Source organism: Garra rufa, chromosome 2 (genome assembly GCF_049309525.1).
Source record: "Garra rufa chromosome 2, GarRuf1.0, whole genome shotgun sequence".
NCBI classification, from domain to species: domain Eukaryota; kingdom Metazoa; phylum Chordata; class Actinopteri; order Cypriniformes; family Cyprinidae; genus Garra; species Garra rufa.
Window position 1 is genome coordinate 9,437,062 of NC_133362.1, and position 17,317 is coordinate 9,454,378.

Genomic DNA, 17,317 nt, shown 5'->3' on the forward strand with positions numbered 1-17,317 from the left:
TCGACAAAAATCGATAATAGAAATAGTCGACAATGAATTTCATTGTCGATGTTGTCGCCAGACAACCGAGTGAGGCATCTTTCTGCCGAGAGTCGCACATACGCAGCTTCTATGCTGAGCGATAACATACAGAAATGGCGGCGTCCAACGCAGCAGCTGCGCGTACCAAAACACGCCCGTTTCACACATACTCCGTCTGCAGTGCGTTTTTTTTTTTCCACACCCATGTTAACGGATTAGAACGTTCACAATGTACGGACTGCAAACGCGTTCTGTGTGAAAGCAAAACGAGTCTGTGCTGCTTCTGCACCGCATACGTAACGCACACGGACTGTAGACGCACTGCAGACTGAGTATGTATGAAACAGGAGTAAAGTTTGGGAGCATTTTAGCCTGCTACGGCGAATTAAAATATTACCTGCATGGTTTGTAAAGCAGTCCTTGCGCATCACGGCAGCACCTCTGTGATGCACGAACATTTAAAGAGAAAGCACGTCGGACAGTTGAATGAAACGTAGTTTGGCTGGCCTCGGTAAGATTTAAATAAAAGCCAATACGTTTTGTTTTGGATATACATTTTTGTTTACTGTTTTATTGCTGCTGATGGTTTACAGGAAGAAAATGTTTACTTGATTTTAATTTATTTTTTTCTTATAAAACAAATGTGCCTGTCCATTAAAAAAATTATAGAGTTTCTTAATTTATGCATTTATGTCTGTACTGACCGAGCACTGTGCCTAATTGGTTTTAGACAGGGCATTTTTATTTACTTTTAGTATGAATTGGCCTATCAGCAGCAAAATATGCATTTTTCATTGAAGTACCCCCTTCTTTCTTGTGTTTACTATGATTTTCCACATAATTAAAGCAATCTCATGCTAAATTTGAGAAAAATTGAATAATTATCCGATTAGTCGACTAATCGTTTCAATAGTCGGTGACTAGTCGACTATTAAAATAGTCGTTAGTTGCAGCCCTAATATATATATATATATATATATATAGTCGTGGCCAAAAGTTTTGAGAATAACAAATATTAGTTTTCACAAAGTTTGCTGCTAAACTGCTTTTAGATCTTTGTTTCAGTTGTTTCTGTGATGTACTGAAATATAATTACAAGCACTTCATACGTTTCAAAGGCTTTTATTGACAATTACATGACATTTATGTAAAGAGTCAGTATTTGCAGTGTTGGCCCTTCTTTTTCAGGACCTCTGCAATTCGACTGGGCATGCTCTCAATCAACTTCTGGGCCAAATCCTGACTGATAGCAACCCATTCTCTCATAATCACTTCTTGGAGTTTGTCAGAATTAGTGGGGTTTTGTTTGTCCACCCGCCTCTTGAGGATTGACCACAAGTTCTCAATGGGATTAAGATCTGGGGAGTTTCCAGGCCATGGACCCAAAATTTCAACGTTTTGGTCCCCGAGCCACTTAGTTATCACTTTTGCCTTATGGCACGGTGCTCCATCGTGCTGGAAAATGCATTGTTCTTCACCAAACTATTGTTGGATTGTTGGAAGAAGTTGCTGTTGGAGGGTGTTTTGGTACCATTCTTTATTCATGGCTGTGTTTTTGGGCAAAATTGTGAGTGAGCCCACTCCATGGATGAGAAGCAACCCCACACATGAATGGTCTCAGGATGCTTTACTGTTGGCATGACACAGGACTGATGGTAGCGCTCACCTTTTCTTCTCCGGACAAGCCTTTTTCCAGATGCCCCAAACAATCAGAAAGAGGCTTCATCGGAGAATATGACTTTGCCCCAGTCCTCAGCAGTCCATTCACCATACTTTTTGCAGAAGATCAATCTGTCCCTGATGTTTTTTTTGGAGAGAAGTGGCTTCTTTGCTGCCCTTCTTGACACCAGGCCATCTTCCAAAAGTCTTGGCCTCACTGTGCGTGCAGATGCGCTCACACCTGCCTGCTGCCATTCCTGAGCAAGCTCTGCACTGGTGGCACTCCGATCCCGCAGCTGAATCCTCTTTAGGAGACGATCCTGGCGCTTGCTGGACTTTCTTGGACGCCCTGAAGCCTTTTTAACAAGAATTGAACCTCTTTCCTTGAAGTTCTTGATGATCCTATAAATTGTTGATTTAGGTGCAATCTTTGTAGCCACAATATCCTTGCCTGTGAAGCCATTTTTATGCAACGCAATGATGGCTGCACGTGTTTCTTTGCAGGTCACCATGGTTAACAATGGAAGAACAATGATTTCAAGCATCACCCTCCTTTTAACATGTCAAGTCTGCCATTCTAACCCTATCAGCCTCACATAATGATCTCCAGCCTTGTGCTTGTCAACATTCTCACCTGAGTTAACAAGACGATTACTGAAATGATCTCAGCAGGTCCTTTAATGACAGCAATGAAATGCAGTGGAAAGTTTTTTTTCGGGATTAAGTTAATTTTCATGGCAAAGAAGGACTATGCAATTCATCTGATCACTCTTCATAACATTCTGGAGTATATGCAAATTGCTATTATAAAAACTTAAGCAGCAACTTTTCAAATTTCCAATATTTATGTAATTCTCAAATCTTTTGGCCACGACTGTATATATATGTTGTGAGCTTTTATAATTTTTATTTATTTATGATTAGCTTCATTTTTATTTCAGTTTTGTGAATTTTAGTACATAAAAGTAATTTCAGTGAATTACCTAACCGAACATTTCTTATTTGTATTTATTTTTAAGTCTTTAATCTAATATTTAGATTGTATTTCAATTAATTAGCTAACTAACTTAATAAATAAAAATATATAAATACATACATATAGCGGAGGTCAAATGTTTGCATACATCTTGCAGAAAAAAAATGTAAAAAATGCATAATAGATGAATTTGTAAAAATGATCCTGTGCAAATGTTTGATTCTTAATACAGTGTTGTTACCTGAATGATCCACAGCTGTGTTTTTTTCAGCTCCTTGTTTGTCCTTAACAGTTTAACTGCCTGCTGTTCTTCAGAAAAATCTTTCAGCTCCCACACATCCTTTGGTTTTTCATCATTTTTGTTTATTTGAACCCTTTTCAACAATGACTGTATGATTTTGAGATCCATCTGAGGACAACTTGAGGGACTCATATGCAACTAGGTTCAAACACTCACTGATGCTCCAGAAGGAAAAACAATCCATTAAGGGGGTGAAAACTTTTGAACGGAATGAGGATCCGCAAATTTTTCTTATTTTGCCTAAATATCATATTTTTTCATTAAGTACTGCCCTTCAGAAACTACAGAATGTACTTAAACGTTCCCCAGAAGACAAAATAAGTTAAATTTACATTGATCTTAAAATTCAAGAAGTTTTCACCCCTAATTTTAATGTATAGTTTCTCCTTCTGGAGCATCAGTAAGCATTTGAACCTTCTGTAATAGTTGCGTATGAGTCCCTCAGTTGTTCTCAGTGTGAAAAGAATCGTACAGTCATTGTTGGTAAGTATCAAATACACAAAAATGATGAAAAACCAAAGAATTTGTGGGACCTAAGGGATTTATCTGAAGAGCAACGGGCAACTGTTCAGGACGTTTAAAGGACTCATGAACAACTTTCGCATAAAAAACAGCTTTGGATCATTCAGTTAACAACATATTAAGAATCAAGTCTATGTAAACTTTTAAACAGGGTAATTTTTATAAATAATTATCTTATTCAGGTCAGTTCTAAATAAAAATTAATATGCATTTTGTATGCAGAAGGAGTCCCATGGGCTACTTTTACTATGTTTTTTGGTGCTCTTTCCACATCTTGTGTGTTTCACAGAAGACCAAAAATAATATGTAAATCAAACAAATTTTCAATTTTGGCATGAACAGTTTCTCTTCATGAAATGTGCATGCAAACTTGGCGGTTGCTTTCTGTAGGCTTGTTTGTAGGACAGAAGTGTGATCTTGAAGGTGTGCAGCATCAGGCCGCAGAAGGACTAACGCTGTGTACATCCCACGTGCAGCAGATGTATTTCTGCCCTCATTGTGTCCGCGAGCAGAAAAAGCCACCTCACACTTTACACTCTCATTTATTACGCTTGACGTGGGATGTTTAATAGAGCTGCTGTTTGTGTAACATATAGAGAGGTTTAAATACTCCGCAGCGCTGCGTGTTATTTGATTAGGATTGATTTCAGCGAACAGAGGTGCAGATGAGAACGGGAGATGAGCTGGCAAAATCTGACACTGCTCGGGTCTTCTTTCTTTCCTGCTGTTTTATGGTTTATACGGATTTAGTTTGTCTAAATATTAGCACAGGACATCTGTGAATTCATGTACAGATTCAGAAACAATTGCATGCTTTATAATTATTACTAGGGTGGGAGTGGATCTGTTGATGTTACGGAAAGCCGTGTGTTTAGGATGCTTGCATTTCAAAACCTCTTGAAATAAAATGACTTACATAATTACATATTTGAGGATAATTACTTTTATATTTATAGAACTTTGTAAGGTGCGTTTATTTGACCAAAACATCCCATTTAAGTATATTTTAAAATGTAATTTATTCCTGTGATGCAAAGCTAAATTTTCAGCATCCTTACTTCAGTCTTTAGTGTCACATGATCCTTCAGAAATCATTCTAATATGCTGATTTGCCACTTAAGAAACATCTTTTATTATTATCAATGTTGAAAACAGTTGTGCTGCTTAATATTTTAAATGCTTTTAAGACTCTTCGATGAATAGAACGTTCAAAAGAACAGCATTTATTTTAAACAGATCTTTTTGTAACATTAAACGTCTTTTTTGTCACTTTTAATGCATTTTTGCTCTGAAAAAAAGTCTTTTGAATGCTAATTTGGCTATATTTCTAATTAATGTAAGATAATTATCACTTATGTATTTGTATAAATGTACTATGATTGAATGCTCTGTATTGATTGTGTAGCGTACCGCAGTTCAGGGGCGCCGCTAAGGGGGGGTAAGTTAGGACAATTCTAAGGGCCCACGCCTTTTAGGGGCCCCCAGAGATCTGCTTTTGTGTGGTAGGGGGGGCCCAACCTCATATTTTGTCATAGGGCCCAAAATTGCGAGCGGCGCCCCTGCCGCAGTTTGTGCATGACGTTGCACAAGCTTTGTGTCCGCAGTCATAAAAAACATTTAATCTGATTTAATCTGACTCCAATTTTGCTTAGTAAGATATTCAGGATGATACTAGACTCTTGCGCCTCACACTGGGATCCTGCTCACCGTGTCTGTGTTTATTTGCCGGTAATGACCCGTAATTATCCTGAGTATTGCACGGCTACTTACCGAATAAATAGCGTACACCTTTTAGACTAATTGTACATTTTGCCTTATTTATTTAACTGGTTTCGCAACACTTTAGCAGTACAAACAGACAGTTTCTGTCATGCCAATAAAGCTCAAAATTGAATTGAGAGAGCGATTATCGGATAGCTGGAGCGAACGAGAGAGGGAAAGAAAGGGATACGAGATTTTAGAGTAATACAGAGTGTAAAGCTAAGCTGCAAACGTTGAGCTTTTGTGTGTAGTAATCACTCTTCACCGATTTAACATGCTCGCACATAAAAAGCCCGACAATGAGCATTAAATGCGCTTACAGTAGCAATAACCCAGTGCTAGTGCTGGAGAGGACCACAGCCGCCCAGATTTAAGCAGGCTTGACAGGCATTAAGCAATAAACGTCTCTTTGCGGATGCTTGACTTGAATTGGTGTCGCTCGCAGAGAACTTAATTTATAGAGGCAGTTATAGGATAGGCGGGAAGAGAAAACCTCAAGCGGAAAGAGAGAGAGGGTTTGGAAAAATGGGAGTGGGATGATAAAAGCTCTCTTCGGACGCGAGGAGCTTTCCCTGAGGACGTCAGGTAAAAGTACTTTATGATTTCAGTTCAGCACGAAAACTATTTTTCCTTACACAACCTAGGTATAAAATACAGAGGATATTACCTTAATCTTAAAGGGTTAGTTAAGCCAAAAATGAAAATTCTGTCTTAGTTCCAAACCCGTAAGACCTTCGCTCGTCTATTTATCGACATCCTTACTACCTTTCTGGGCTGTTTTAACATTTCAGCTGCTGTCTATGCAGGGTCAGAAAGCTCTTGAATTTAATCAAGAATGAGCAGATGAACAAAGGTCTTACGAGTTTGGAACGACATGAGGGTGAGTACTTAATGACAGAGTTTTCATTTTTGGGTGAACTACTGTATCTCTTTCAAAAAAGAATGCCAATTCTTTATTGGCATTTGTGGTTCTATGAAGAACCTTTAACATCCATTGAACCTTTCTACAGGTTCTCTATAGTGGAAAAAGGTTCTTTAGATTAATAAATGTTCTTCACACTGAGACCCAAAAATGGTTTGTTTTCACTGAAAGATTCTTTAGGGAAGCTAAAATGGTGATTCTAAGGCATACTGTAAAATCCCCTTTGTTTTTAGAGTTTTATTGGCAGACAATGAGAAATCTAATCCTAATTGCTCTATATTATGTTTTCTCCTCATTTATTTTGACCTTTGTCAAATGCCGTAACTAAAGCTAAAAAACGAAAATGACTCGTTCAGCTGCATGTTTCAGCTCTGTGGTTGCTGTTAAATATCTACTACAGTATAATGTATTTTTCTTTCAGTTTTCATATTAATTTTAAAGTTTGAGTCATTTTGTTGTGTGCATTTTTTTTGCTGATTTGTATTCTTATTCTCATTCTTTTTTTTAAAGTATGTCTGTATAGGTTTTTAATAATTTTGAATAATTTAGTTTTAGTTATTTTAGTACATCAAGTTAAACTACACTACCAGTCAAAAGTTAATAAAAGATTTTTTAAGGTTTTTTAAAGAATTTTCTTCTGCTCACCAAGCCTGCATTTATTTGATCCAAAATACAGCAGAAACAGTGATATTATGAAACATTTTTACAATTTAAAATAACTGCTTTCAATTTTAATATTTTTTAAAATTACATTTATTCCTGTGATCAAAGCTAAATTATAGAAATTAATACTTCTATTTAGCAAGGATGCTTTAAATTGATCCAAAGTGGTGATAAAGACATTTATAATGTTACAAAAGATTTCTGTTTCAGAAAAATGCTGTTCTTCTGAACTTTATATTCATCACAGAAACCTGAAAAAAAATTCTACTCAGCTGTTTTCAACATAATAATAATAATAAATGTTGTTTGAGAAGCAAATCAGAATGTTAGAATGTTGTCTGAAGGATCATGTGACTGGAGTAATGATGCTAAAAATTCAGCTTTGAAATAACAGGAATGAATTACATTTTAAATACATTCAAATAGAAAACAGTTATTTTAAATAGAAAAATATTTCTAAATTGTAAAATGTTTGCTCTACTGTGGATCAAATAAATGCAGGTTGGTGAGCAGAAGAGACTTCTTTAAAAAACATTACAAATATTACTGTTCAAAAACTTTTGACTGGTAGTGTATAAGAAAATGAGAAATAAAGTAATTTAAAAAAATATTTAGTTTTAGTTAACATTAGTTTTATTTCAAGTAATTTATTGTCTGTTACTTTTAGTTAATAATGAACAAACAGAACCAAATTCATTGCTATGAAAATAAAAAGATGGGATTCAGAAAGCATATCAGAATATTGTACGGCATATTGTGAGCCCGGTTTTGCAGTAAAGACAGATGAAGAACGCTAGTGTACAGCTAACAGAGGCTCATGGGATTTCTTTCCCAAGAGCAGCCAGAAAAGCCTGTGTGAAGAAAGAGGGAGACAGACAGACAGGGTTTGCGCAGTCTGTTGGGATCTCTGGAGCAGTAAAACATGGTGATGTGTGGCAGCTGTTGATGTTGAGAAGGGCAGCGTTGTCTCTTCCCTGGTTCATCTGTTTCATGACCAATTTTTCGTCCTCTGTTGCGCTTCCTGTAACTGCAGCCTTTTCGGTGTCTGTTGCCATAAGCCGTCCTCTCCTTTCTGTGTCTGACGCGCTTCTCTTCGTATCACTGAGGCTTTGAAAGTTGCTGTGCCACTGTGACTTTGCGCTGCTGTAAGTGAGCCGTCTGAGGCCGCTGTAATGATAGCCTATCCAGCGCCATCTGTCTTACATCTGCCAGCGCCGGCCCTTTGAGAGCCACGATGAATCAACGCGATGATGGCAGAGTTTTGGGCTGCTGAGAAAACAAACAGGACATTTTTTTAAAAATTCACAACCAGCGGTGGATTCTGAGATAGGCGTCAACACTCTCAGGAACGACACAGACCAGTGGTTCAGCACACTACTGCGCTTAAATTGAAAGGGAGTTGTGACCAACAGTAGCAACTTTTCTCATTATTGAAGGTTAAAACAAATACTGTAGGTGAACATATATACAAAAACATATGGATCCTGTAGTTTTTCACAATTTTTAATCATTTTGTTTCATTTGTTCATTACTCCATGGACCCTGCAAAGGAGAATCAGTTTGGAGAATGGATAGATTTTGAAAGAAATTGAAGCTTTTATTCAGAAAGGATGTGTTAAATTGATAAAAAGTGATAGTAAAGAACGATTAGAAAATATCTCTATATTAATTAACACTTTCTTTTTAACATTTTATTCATCAAAGAATCCTGACAAAGGTATCACAAGTTCCAAAAAATTAAGGTAGCACAAATGTTTCTGGCATTAATAGTAAATCAGCATTTTAAAATGATTTCTGAAGGATCATGTGACATTGAAGACTAGAGTAATGATGCTGAAAATTTAGCTTTGCATCATAGGAGTAAATTATATTTTGAACTATATTAAAATAGAAATTTCACAAGTTTTTTTCTGTATTTTTGATCAAATAAATGCTGACTTGATGAGCATAAGAAACTTCTTTAAAAAACGTAAAAAAGTACTGATCCCAAACTTTTGAACGACAGTGTTTTGTTGATTTGTTATATTAAAGCAACACTAAAGAACCGTCGCGTCACATGCACGTTATTTGTTTGGAGGCTATCCAGGACCAGCTTTGGAAATAACGATGTCCAGTGACAAGGTAGAGCATGTTGCATGACTTTATGAAAGTATGAATACGAAATAAAACATAATAATGACATTGTTTGCTGTTTGTTTTTGCCGTGAAGCAAGTCGCATTTGTAGTCTCATTTAAACTACAAAACCGCGACCCGACGACCCAAACTTACATAGTGCTGTTATGGCCGATAGAGGGTCGCAAAGCGAATACGAAGTGCCGTTTCACCCTGTTATGAGTTGATGAACCACTGACACGAGTTCGGAAACATTATTTTAAGGTAAAAAAAAAAAAAACTCTTTAGTGTTGCTTTAAATATTATATAGAAATTGGGAAATTTCATTATATTTAAATTATATTTTGAAGTATATTAAAATAGATATTTGATCAAATAAATGCTGACTTAATGAGCATAAGAAACTTTAAATGTTGCAATATATAACTACTGTATGTTATATATTATAAAATATGCACTTTACAGTAAATGCAAATATATATACATAATACTGAATACTGAAAAGATGTGTTGGAAATTTGGAAATTGATAGTAAATTTCATAATTAATTACAAAGAAACAGCAAGTAGCACATTGAATATTAAATATTACATTTTTGAGTTAGAAAAACTTCAGTAGTTTTTTCTTGTAAAACTTGCTTCAAAAATCTATTTACAACTTAAAAATAATTGAACAAAATTTTTGGACTTTATTAGTATAAATTAATGTTAATAAATGTAATTATATATTTTTTTATTTTGAAATATTGAAAAATGCTAATTGCATTAAATATTACACTACCAGTCAAAAGTTTTTGAACAGTAAGATTTTTGTTTTTTTTCAAGAAGTATTGTCTATGCACCAAGCCTGCATTTGTTTGATCCAAAGTACAGCCACAACAGTAAATTTTGAAATGATTTTACTATTTAAAAGAACTGTTTTCTAATTCAGCATATTTTCGAATGTAATTTTTTTTCCTGTGGTTTCAAAGCTGAATTTTCAGCATTATTACTCCAGTCTTCAGTGTCACATGATCCTTCAGAAATCATTCTAATATGCTGATTTGCTGCTGAAAATTCAGCTTTGAATAGAGGAATATATTACATTTTAAAATATATTCAAGTAGAAAGCAGTTATTATAAATAATAAAAATATTTCACAATATTACTGCTCTGCTGTATTTTAGATCAAATAAAAGTGCAATTCTTTACTTTGTGGGTCTTTTCTGACTTCTGTTCTGTTCTGACAAGAAAGTGGCACAACTTTTTAGTGATCTTTGCCCCATCAAACCACTTTCAACCAGCTTTTCTGTCCTTTGCCATCCAGAGGATAGGTTAGTCCCAGCAGGAGCTCTCTCTCCCTTCCTCTGTGTTAATTTCTCACCCAGTACACCTGATAAATGAACAGCAGCTGTGTCCCAAATCCACAGGCAAATAAACCTGAATAAACACAAAGCTCGTCGTTTACACAGGTCGGCGTAATCCCATAATCCTTTGCACGTACGTCCTAACCTTCCTGCTGCCCCCAGCGCTGCCAACTACAATCGGCTGCTCACCCGTGTGGCGCCCTGTTCAGAGGTGACCTCGGCTGTAATGGAAGCAGCTTACTGATGTCCAGAGGTGGAGAGGTGGAGGAGATTACACAGGCTTTACTTTGTGATTTTCACTTGACCTTACATACTCAATGCAAAGATTGTTTGAAGGAGTCAAAAGAATGATCGAGATGGATGAGCCTGTGATTACAGACAGTCTGACCGCTATACTTGCTTTAGGGTCAAACTTATTGAGTCCCACGGATGCTCTTGATCATTTGCATCTGGTCTTTTTATACTAATCTGTACACTTTTTTGCACTTTTAACTTTAGGTTTAGTTATTACTATGAAGAAGAAAATAAATCTTTCTCTGTTACATGTTTAGTATTTATTCATTTATGGGTCTTTATGTACATATACAGTAAAGTCTGGAACCACATTGGAATTCTTTTCCTCATACATTTTCTCATTTTAACAGGTTTTAATCAGTATTTTAATATAAAAATGCATTTACATTACTTAATAAGTATGATTTAATTATTTTAAGACATCTTTTCATATACTATACATATATTTTTGTAAAGCCTGAAACCACATTTAAAATCTGGGACTATAAATTAGTATTGTAATGTTTTCTGATTTTGATGTTCATATTCTAAGCTTTGATTTGATCATTTTAACGTAGAAAATAAGTTAAAATATTTTAATGGTACAAAATACATTTATATTTCTTAATCATTACAATTTAATATTTTTTTTTAAGATATGGCTTTTTTTTCATTGATCAGGGTTCATACAAGGTGCTTAAAGTATGTGAAGTACTTGAATTTGACTTTTTAAAATTTAAGGCCTGGACAACTCTCAAAAATGCCAATATACTATAATAATACCAAGTATAATATAATGCAGCATACTATAATAACAAGTACTTGAATTATTGAAAGAATATATTTAAGAAATAATTGTTTAATTTTTTCAACAGACACATCTTTTTACGCAAAATCAAAAAATCTGAATCAGTTAAACCAGGGGTTTTCAAACCTGTCCTGGAGCCTCCCCTGCCCTGCACATTTTGCTTGTCTCTCTCATCTAATACACCTGATTCAAATCATCAGCTCATTAGTAGAGACTGCAAGACCTGAATTGGGTGTGCCTAATAAGGGAGACATACAAAATGTGCAGGGCAGGGGAGGCTCCAGGACAGGTTTGAAAACCCCTGAGTTAAACCATTGCACTGAAAAATGATTCACAGGATCACAAACCATTTGATTCAGATCGGGACTTCAAATCATGTTTCACAAATCATTTGGTTTAGATTGGGACTTCAGTGTGGGTTTGCAAATCATTTGATTTAGATTGGGACTTCACAAACACAAATCGTGTATTGCGAATCATTTAATGTAGATCAGGACTTCAGAGAAGATTTGCGAATCATTTAATTGAGATTGGAACTTTGCGAATCATTTGATTCAGATCGGAACTTCAGATCACATATTCCGAATCATTTGGACTTCAGAGCTGATTTGGTGATCAATTAGATTGGGACTTCAAATCACATATCGTGAACGGTTTGATTTAGATCGGGACTTTGGAGAAGGTTTGCGAATCATTTAATTTGGATCGGAACTTGGCGAATCATTTAATTCAGACTGGGACTTAAAATCGTGCATAGTGAATCATTTGATTCAGATTCGGACTTCATATCGTATATAGTGAATCATTTGATTCAGATTGGGACTTTATATCGTGTATAGTGAATCATTTGATTCAGATCGGGACTTCAAATTGTGCATCTCACATCATTTAATTTAGATCGGGACTTTGGAGTGGGTTTGCAAATCACTTGATTTTCATCGGAACTTTGCGAATCATTTGATTCAGAAATCGCATATCGCGAAACATTTGGTTTAGATCGAAACTTTGTGAATCATTTGATTCAGATCAGGACTTCAAATCACATATCATGAAACATTTGGTTTAAATCGGGACTTCAGAGTGGGTTCACAAATCATTTGGTTTAGATCTGAACTTTGTGAATCATTTGATTCAGATCAGGACTGCAAATTGCATATCGCAAATCATTTGATTTAGATCAGGACTTCGGAGCAGGTTTGCAAATCATTTGTTTTACATCGGAACTTTGCAAATCATTTGATTTAGACCAGGACTTCAAATCGCGTATCACACAATTTAATTTAGATCAGGACTTTGGAGGGGGTTGTGAATCATTTGATTTAGACCAGTACTTCAAATCACATATCACAAATCATTTGGTTTAGATCAGGACTTCGGAGTGGGTTTGTGAATCATTTGATATACATTGGAACTTGCGAATGATTTGATTCAGATCGGGACTTCAAGTCGTGCATCCCACATCATTTGATTTAGATCAGGACTTTGGAGTGGGTTTGCAAATCATTTGATTTTCATCCGAACTTTGCGAATCATTTGATTTTGATCAAGACTTTGCGAATCATTTAATTCAGAAATCGCATATCGTGAAACATTTGGCTTAGATCGGAACTTCAGAGTAGTTTCACAAATCATTTGATTTAGAATGGAACATTGTGTATTTTGAATAATTAGATTTAGATCGGGACTTCAAATCACGTATCGCAAATCATTTGATTTAGATCAGTATTTCGGAGCGGGTTTGTAAGTTATTTGATTTAGATCAGACCTTTGCAAATCATTTGATCCAGAATGGAACTTTGGAAATCATTTGATTTAGACCAGGACTTCGGAGCAGGTTTGCTCCGGGACTTCTAATCACATATCGTGAAACATTTGGTTTAGATCGGGACTTCCGAGTGGGTTTGTGAATCATTTGGTTTAGATCTGAACTTTGTGAATCATTTGATTCAGATCAGGACTTCAAATCGCGTATCGCAAATCATTTGATTTAGATCAGGACTTCGGAGCAGGTTTGCAAATCAGTTGTTTTACATCGGAACTTTGCGAATCATTTGATTCAGATCTGGACTTCAAATCGCGTATCACACATAATTTAATTTAGATCAGGACTTTGGAGGGGGTTGTGAATCATTTGATTTACATCGAAACTTTGCGAATCATTTGATTCTGATTGAGACATGAAATCACGTATTGTGAATCATTTGATTTAGATCTTGACTTTGAAGTTTTAATTTCAAGATAATTATTTAGTAGTTTATGTGGTCACAATCAAATGTAAGCAAATTAAAGCAAAAGTAGGACCAAATCAAAGTGACCAAAGTGATTCTGTTAATTTAACATTTGAGTCATTGACTGATTGATTGAACTAAGTATGTAAAATATGCACAGAAATTAAATTGTTTTCCCATTTATTATTAGCTAATGAGTCTCTAAATGTCGCCCCCTGCAGGTGCGGTGGACCAAGACAGCAGGAAGCGCTTCCGACAAGTTCCAGGAAACATCCATTTTCAATGAGACTCTACGGATCCCCAACATCCAGAGAGTGCAGGGCGGCCGCTACTACTGCAAAGCTGAGAACGGGGTGGGGGTGGCTGCCATCAAGTCCATTCGCGTAGATGTGCAGTGTAAGTGATAGGGCCACGATCCCTCCTCTTCCCGACCTGATCCCTCCCAGATTTCCTGCTGGAGGTGAATCAGTGTGAACTCTCCAGTGCTCCATCTCTGTTCTAGTGCTGGATATCGGTGTGGGAGGGTATGGAAAACTGGAGGGGAAACGATGCTCACCTGAGCTGCTAAGACAAAAGAGGAAACACATTATAGTACCCAGCAGCATTTGCAGAGGTTTTATAAGCGGTTATTGATGGATGTATGGGCTGCACTGGACAGTTGCGCCTGGAGAGTTCAGGTGTATGAATTGGAAGGATCTCGAGTGAGAGTTGAAGCCATAGTTCAGGCAGGGTCACACTCTTTATGTGTGTAAGGGATTCCCTGCAGTGCTGCCCAGCACCCCCGACCCACTGTCCCATTGAGCCAAGGGTCAGGTCAGCGGCTACAGCCAGACCCCACAAAAACCACCTACAAAAGACTCTACACTCTCTCAGACCAACCTCACATTCAGTACAAACAGCCTTAGGGGTTTTTCACTCAAAAAAAAACAACAACTAGCTTTTAATTTTATTTTTAAAATTTAGTAAAATAAATTAAATATATACCATTTATTAAAATATATACAATTTAATAAGCAAAAATATTCCATATTTTATACATGCATAATGATTTAAAAAATATTATTTATCATTTTTTATGTTTTTTTTACACATGCTGTAAATAATTATATGCAGTGTGTGTATGTATGTGTATATATATATATATATATATATATATATATATATATATATATATATATATATACAAAAACATAATTATTGTAATTACTTTTTTGATTTATTATTTAATTATTTATATATATTTATATTGATACTACTACTACTACTAATAATAATAATGATTCATATATTTTATATTAGCAGAACTGTTACACATTTTTACATATTTTAAAATAAACCTTTATTTTTTAATAACAAAAAATAATAATGGTGATAATTTGTATTCAATTTTAAATATCTTAAATATTATTTATATATACAGTATATATACAAAAACACAATTATTGTAATTTAGTTGTTAAATAATTTATTATCTAATATTGTTTTGTTATTCATGTTATTTTTTATTCAATAATAATAATAATAGTAATAATAAAAATTGTTATTATTTTTATTATTACTATATTTTAGATTTGCAAGACTGTTACACTTTTTTCAATATTTTAAAATAAACATTTTATTTTTCAAATAATTTAAATATTTTACATTTTTAAATATCCTATATATTATTTATATATACAGTATATATATAATATTAATGATTATTGTATTTTAGATTTGCAAATCTGTTACACATTTTTTACATATTTTGAAATTAACATTTTATTTTTTCAATAACGATGATCATTTGTATTGCTTTTTAAATAGGTTAAAAGTTACTTATATATATACAGTGTATATCCAAAAACATAATTATTGTAATTAATTCTTAGATTATTATATAATTATTTATAGTTATTCATATTTAGAATGACATTTTTTGACATTCTCTTTCCGTCTCTCTTTTTCTCTCTAATTAACATTCACAATGTTATTTATATTTTAAATAATTAATTTATAAAACGTATTAACTTAATGAAGAGCTCTCTAAAAAGTGTACATATAAAATTAGAATTTTGCTTAAAAATTTAAACACACATATTATATATCTGAAGTAAACAAAACAAATATTACAAGGGTCTCGAGCATCACTTAGTAAATAGTAGACATCAGAAAATAGCAGAACAGGAGTCAAAAGTCTCTTTAAAATGCAATGCAATGTCGCTAATTGGTAAAAGACATCCGTTTAGTGCATGTTAGCAGAGAAAAACAATTAAAAGTGTGGCAGAATGCAAAAACACATTTTGTGTGAGCCAGCCCTCATTCCTTCACCCTCACGGCTTTGCAAGTCTCTCTGTTGCAAAGTATCGTAACCCCTTGCAGACTTTTGTAAGCGTAATTTACTTCCAGCTGCTAACGCACACCAAGATTCAGTCAGCGATCTCCTTGTGCGATATTCGGCCGTCACGCTTCCCCCCTGGCCCCTCCTCGTCCCCCAGAGGATGGATGTGTTGTTCCATAGGGTTCCCTGGGGGCGGATGATAATTGTGTAGCAGGTAAACAGGGCAGTCTGACAGCTGCTCTGAGTGGAAGCACTCCTGACGGGTGATGCTTGTTCAATTTTCCCCCACCGGCTCGGCGCGGCTCTCCGGATGACTTTAGCACCACAACACCGGCAATTAGACTCAGCCTGACCAGAGCGGCGAGACACAGCGCCGACCACCCACCACAAACACACACACACCAAACATCCCCCTCAATCTTCTACAGCACCAAACCCCATTACTGAGAGAAAAGAGAAGTAAGAGAGCAAGTGTGAGCTGTGAGATGGAAAGGTGAGAGGTACAGAAGGTGTGAGAGATAAAGATAGAAGAATTACAGAAGCGGGATTGAGAGGATGTCGGGAAAAGCATGACAATGAGAGCCTCGGAATGGCCTGATTCTTTTGTTGGGCTGAATAAAAGATCCGTGCTGCTTTTGTAGCGCACAGGGTTCGGAGTTTTAAGAGTTATTAAGTTGGAAAAGTGATGACAAATCTCTCTCTTTTTCCATTCCCTCCTGTTCCTCCGAGGTCTCTGTTGGTTCGTCCAGAGGCGTTTTGATGTGTTCTGTTTAAGGGACTTTGATATAACCAGTCACTGTTCCGTGTGTGCCGTGCTAAAGCTGTTTGCCTGATTTTATGTCAGCATATTTCATCTATTTAACCTCAGCCTGGCACATGCTACAGAGGCAGACAGCCTTAGTTAACATCAAAGACAGAGAGATGCAGGAGGAAGTGAGAGGTGCAGAGCAGCGATGCACAAAGCTACATATTTTCAAAATTAACTAGTCTGCACTTTGTCAGAATGATTATTCAACTAATAGAGTATAATTAGGCAGCTTTAGGGTTTCGCAATCAAAACCAAGTGGAAGAATGGGCTCGAGGCGTATGTTTAAAAGTAATATCCGTTAACTTGACTTAGTTCTTATCACATATTTTCTTAATTTGTATTTTTGTCTTGTTTTACAGCAAAAATATGTAAACATCATTAGGATATATTTGATTTAATATATTATGCAAAATTTTATTTTTACTTAATAATAATGAATCATTTTACATTTGCAAAACTTTTAAACAATTTTTAAATATTTTAAAATAAACCTTTTATTTTTAAGTATTTTTAATATTTATTGTTGTAAGAATGAGATCTAGTGAAGAAGAAAAAATAATTGAATACTTTTTAATATGTTATGCAAAATTGCATCAT

At 35.3% G+C, this 17,317-nt stretch overlaps 1 protein-coding gene across 1 annotated transcript in view; it reads left to right on the plus strand.

The window, feature by feature from the left end:
- Window positions 1–17,317, plus strand: part of mdga1 (MAM domain containing glycosylphosphatidylinositol anchor 1) — a 287,756-nt gene that overhangs the window by 92,322 nt on the left and 178,117 nt on the right. The window contains exon 3 of the mRNA XM_073834571.1: window positions 13,814–13,988. Coding sequence (XP_073690672.1) covers window positions 13,814–13,988 — 175 coding nt within the window. The remainder of the gene's footprint in view (window positions 1–13,813; window positions 13,989–17,317) is intronic.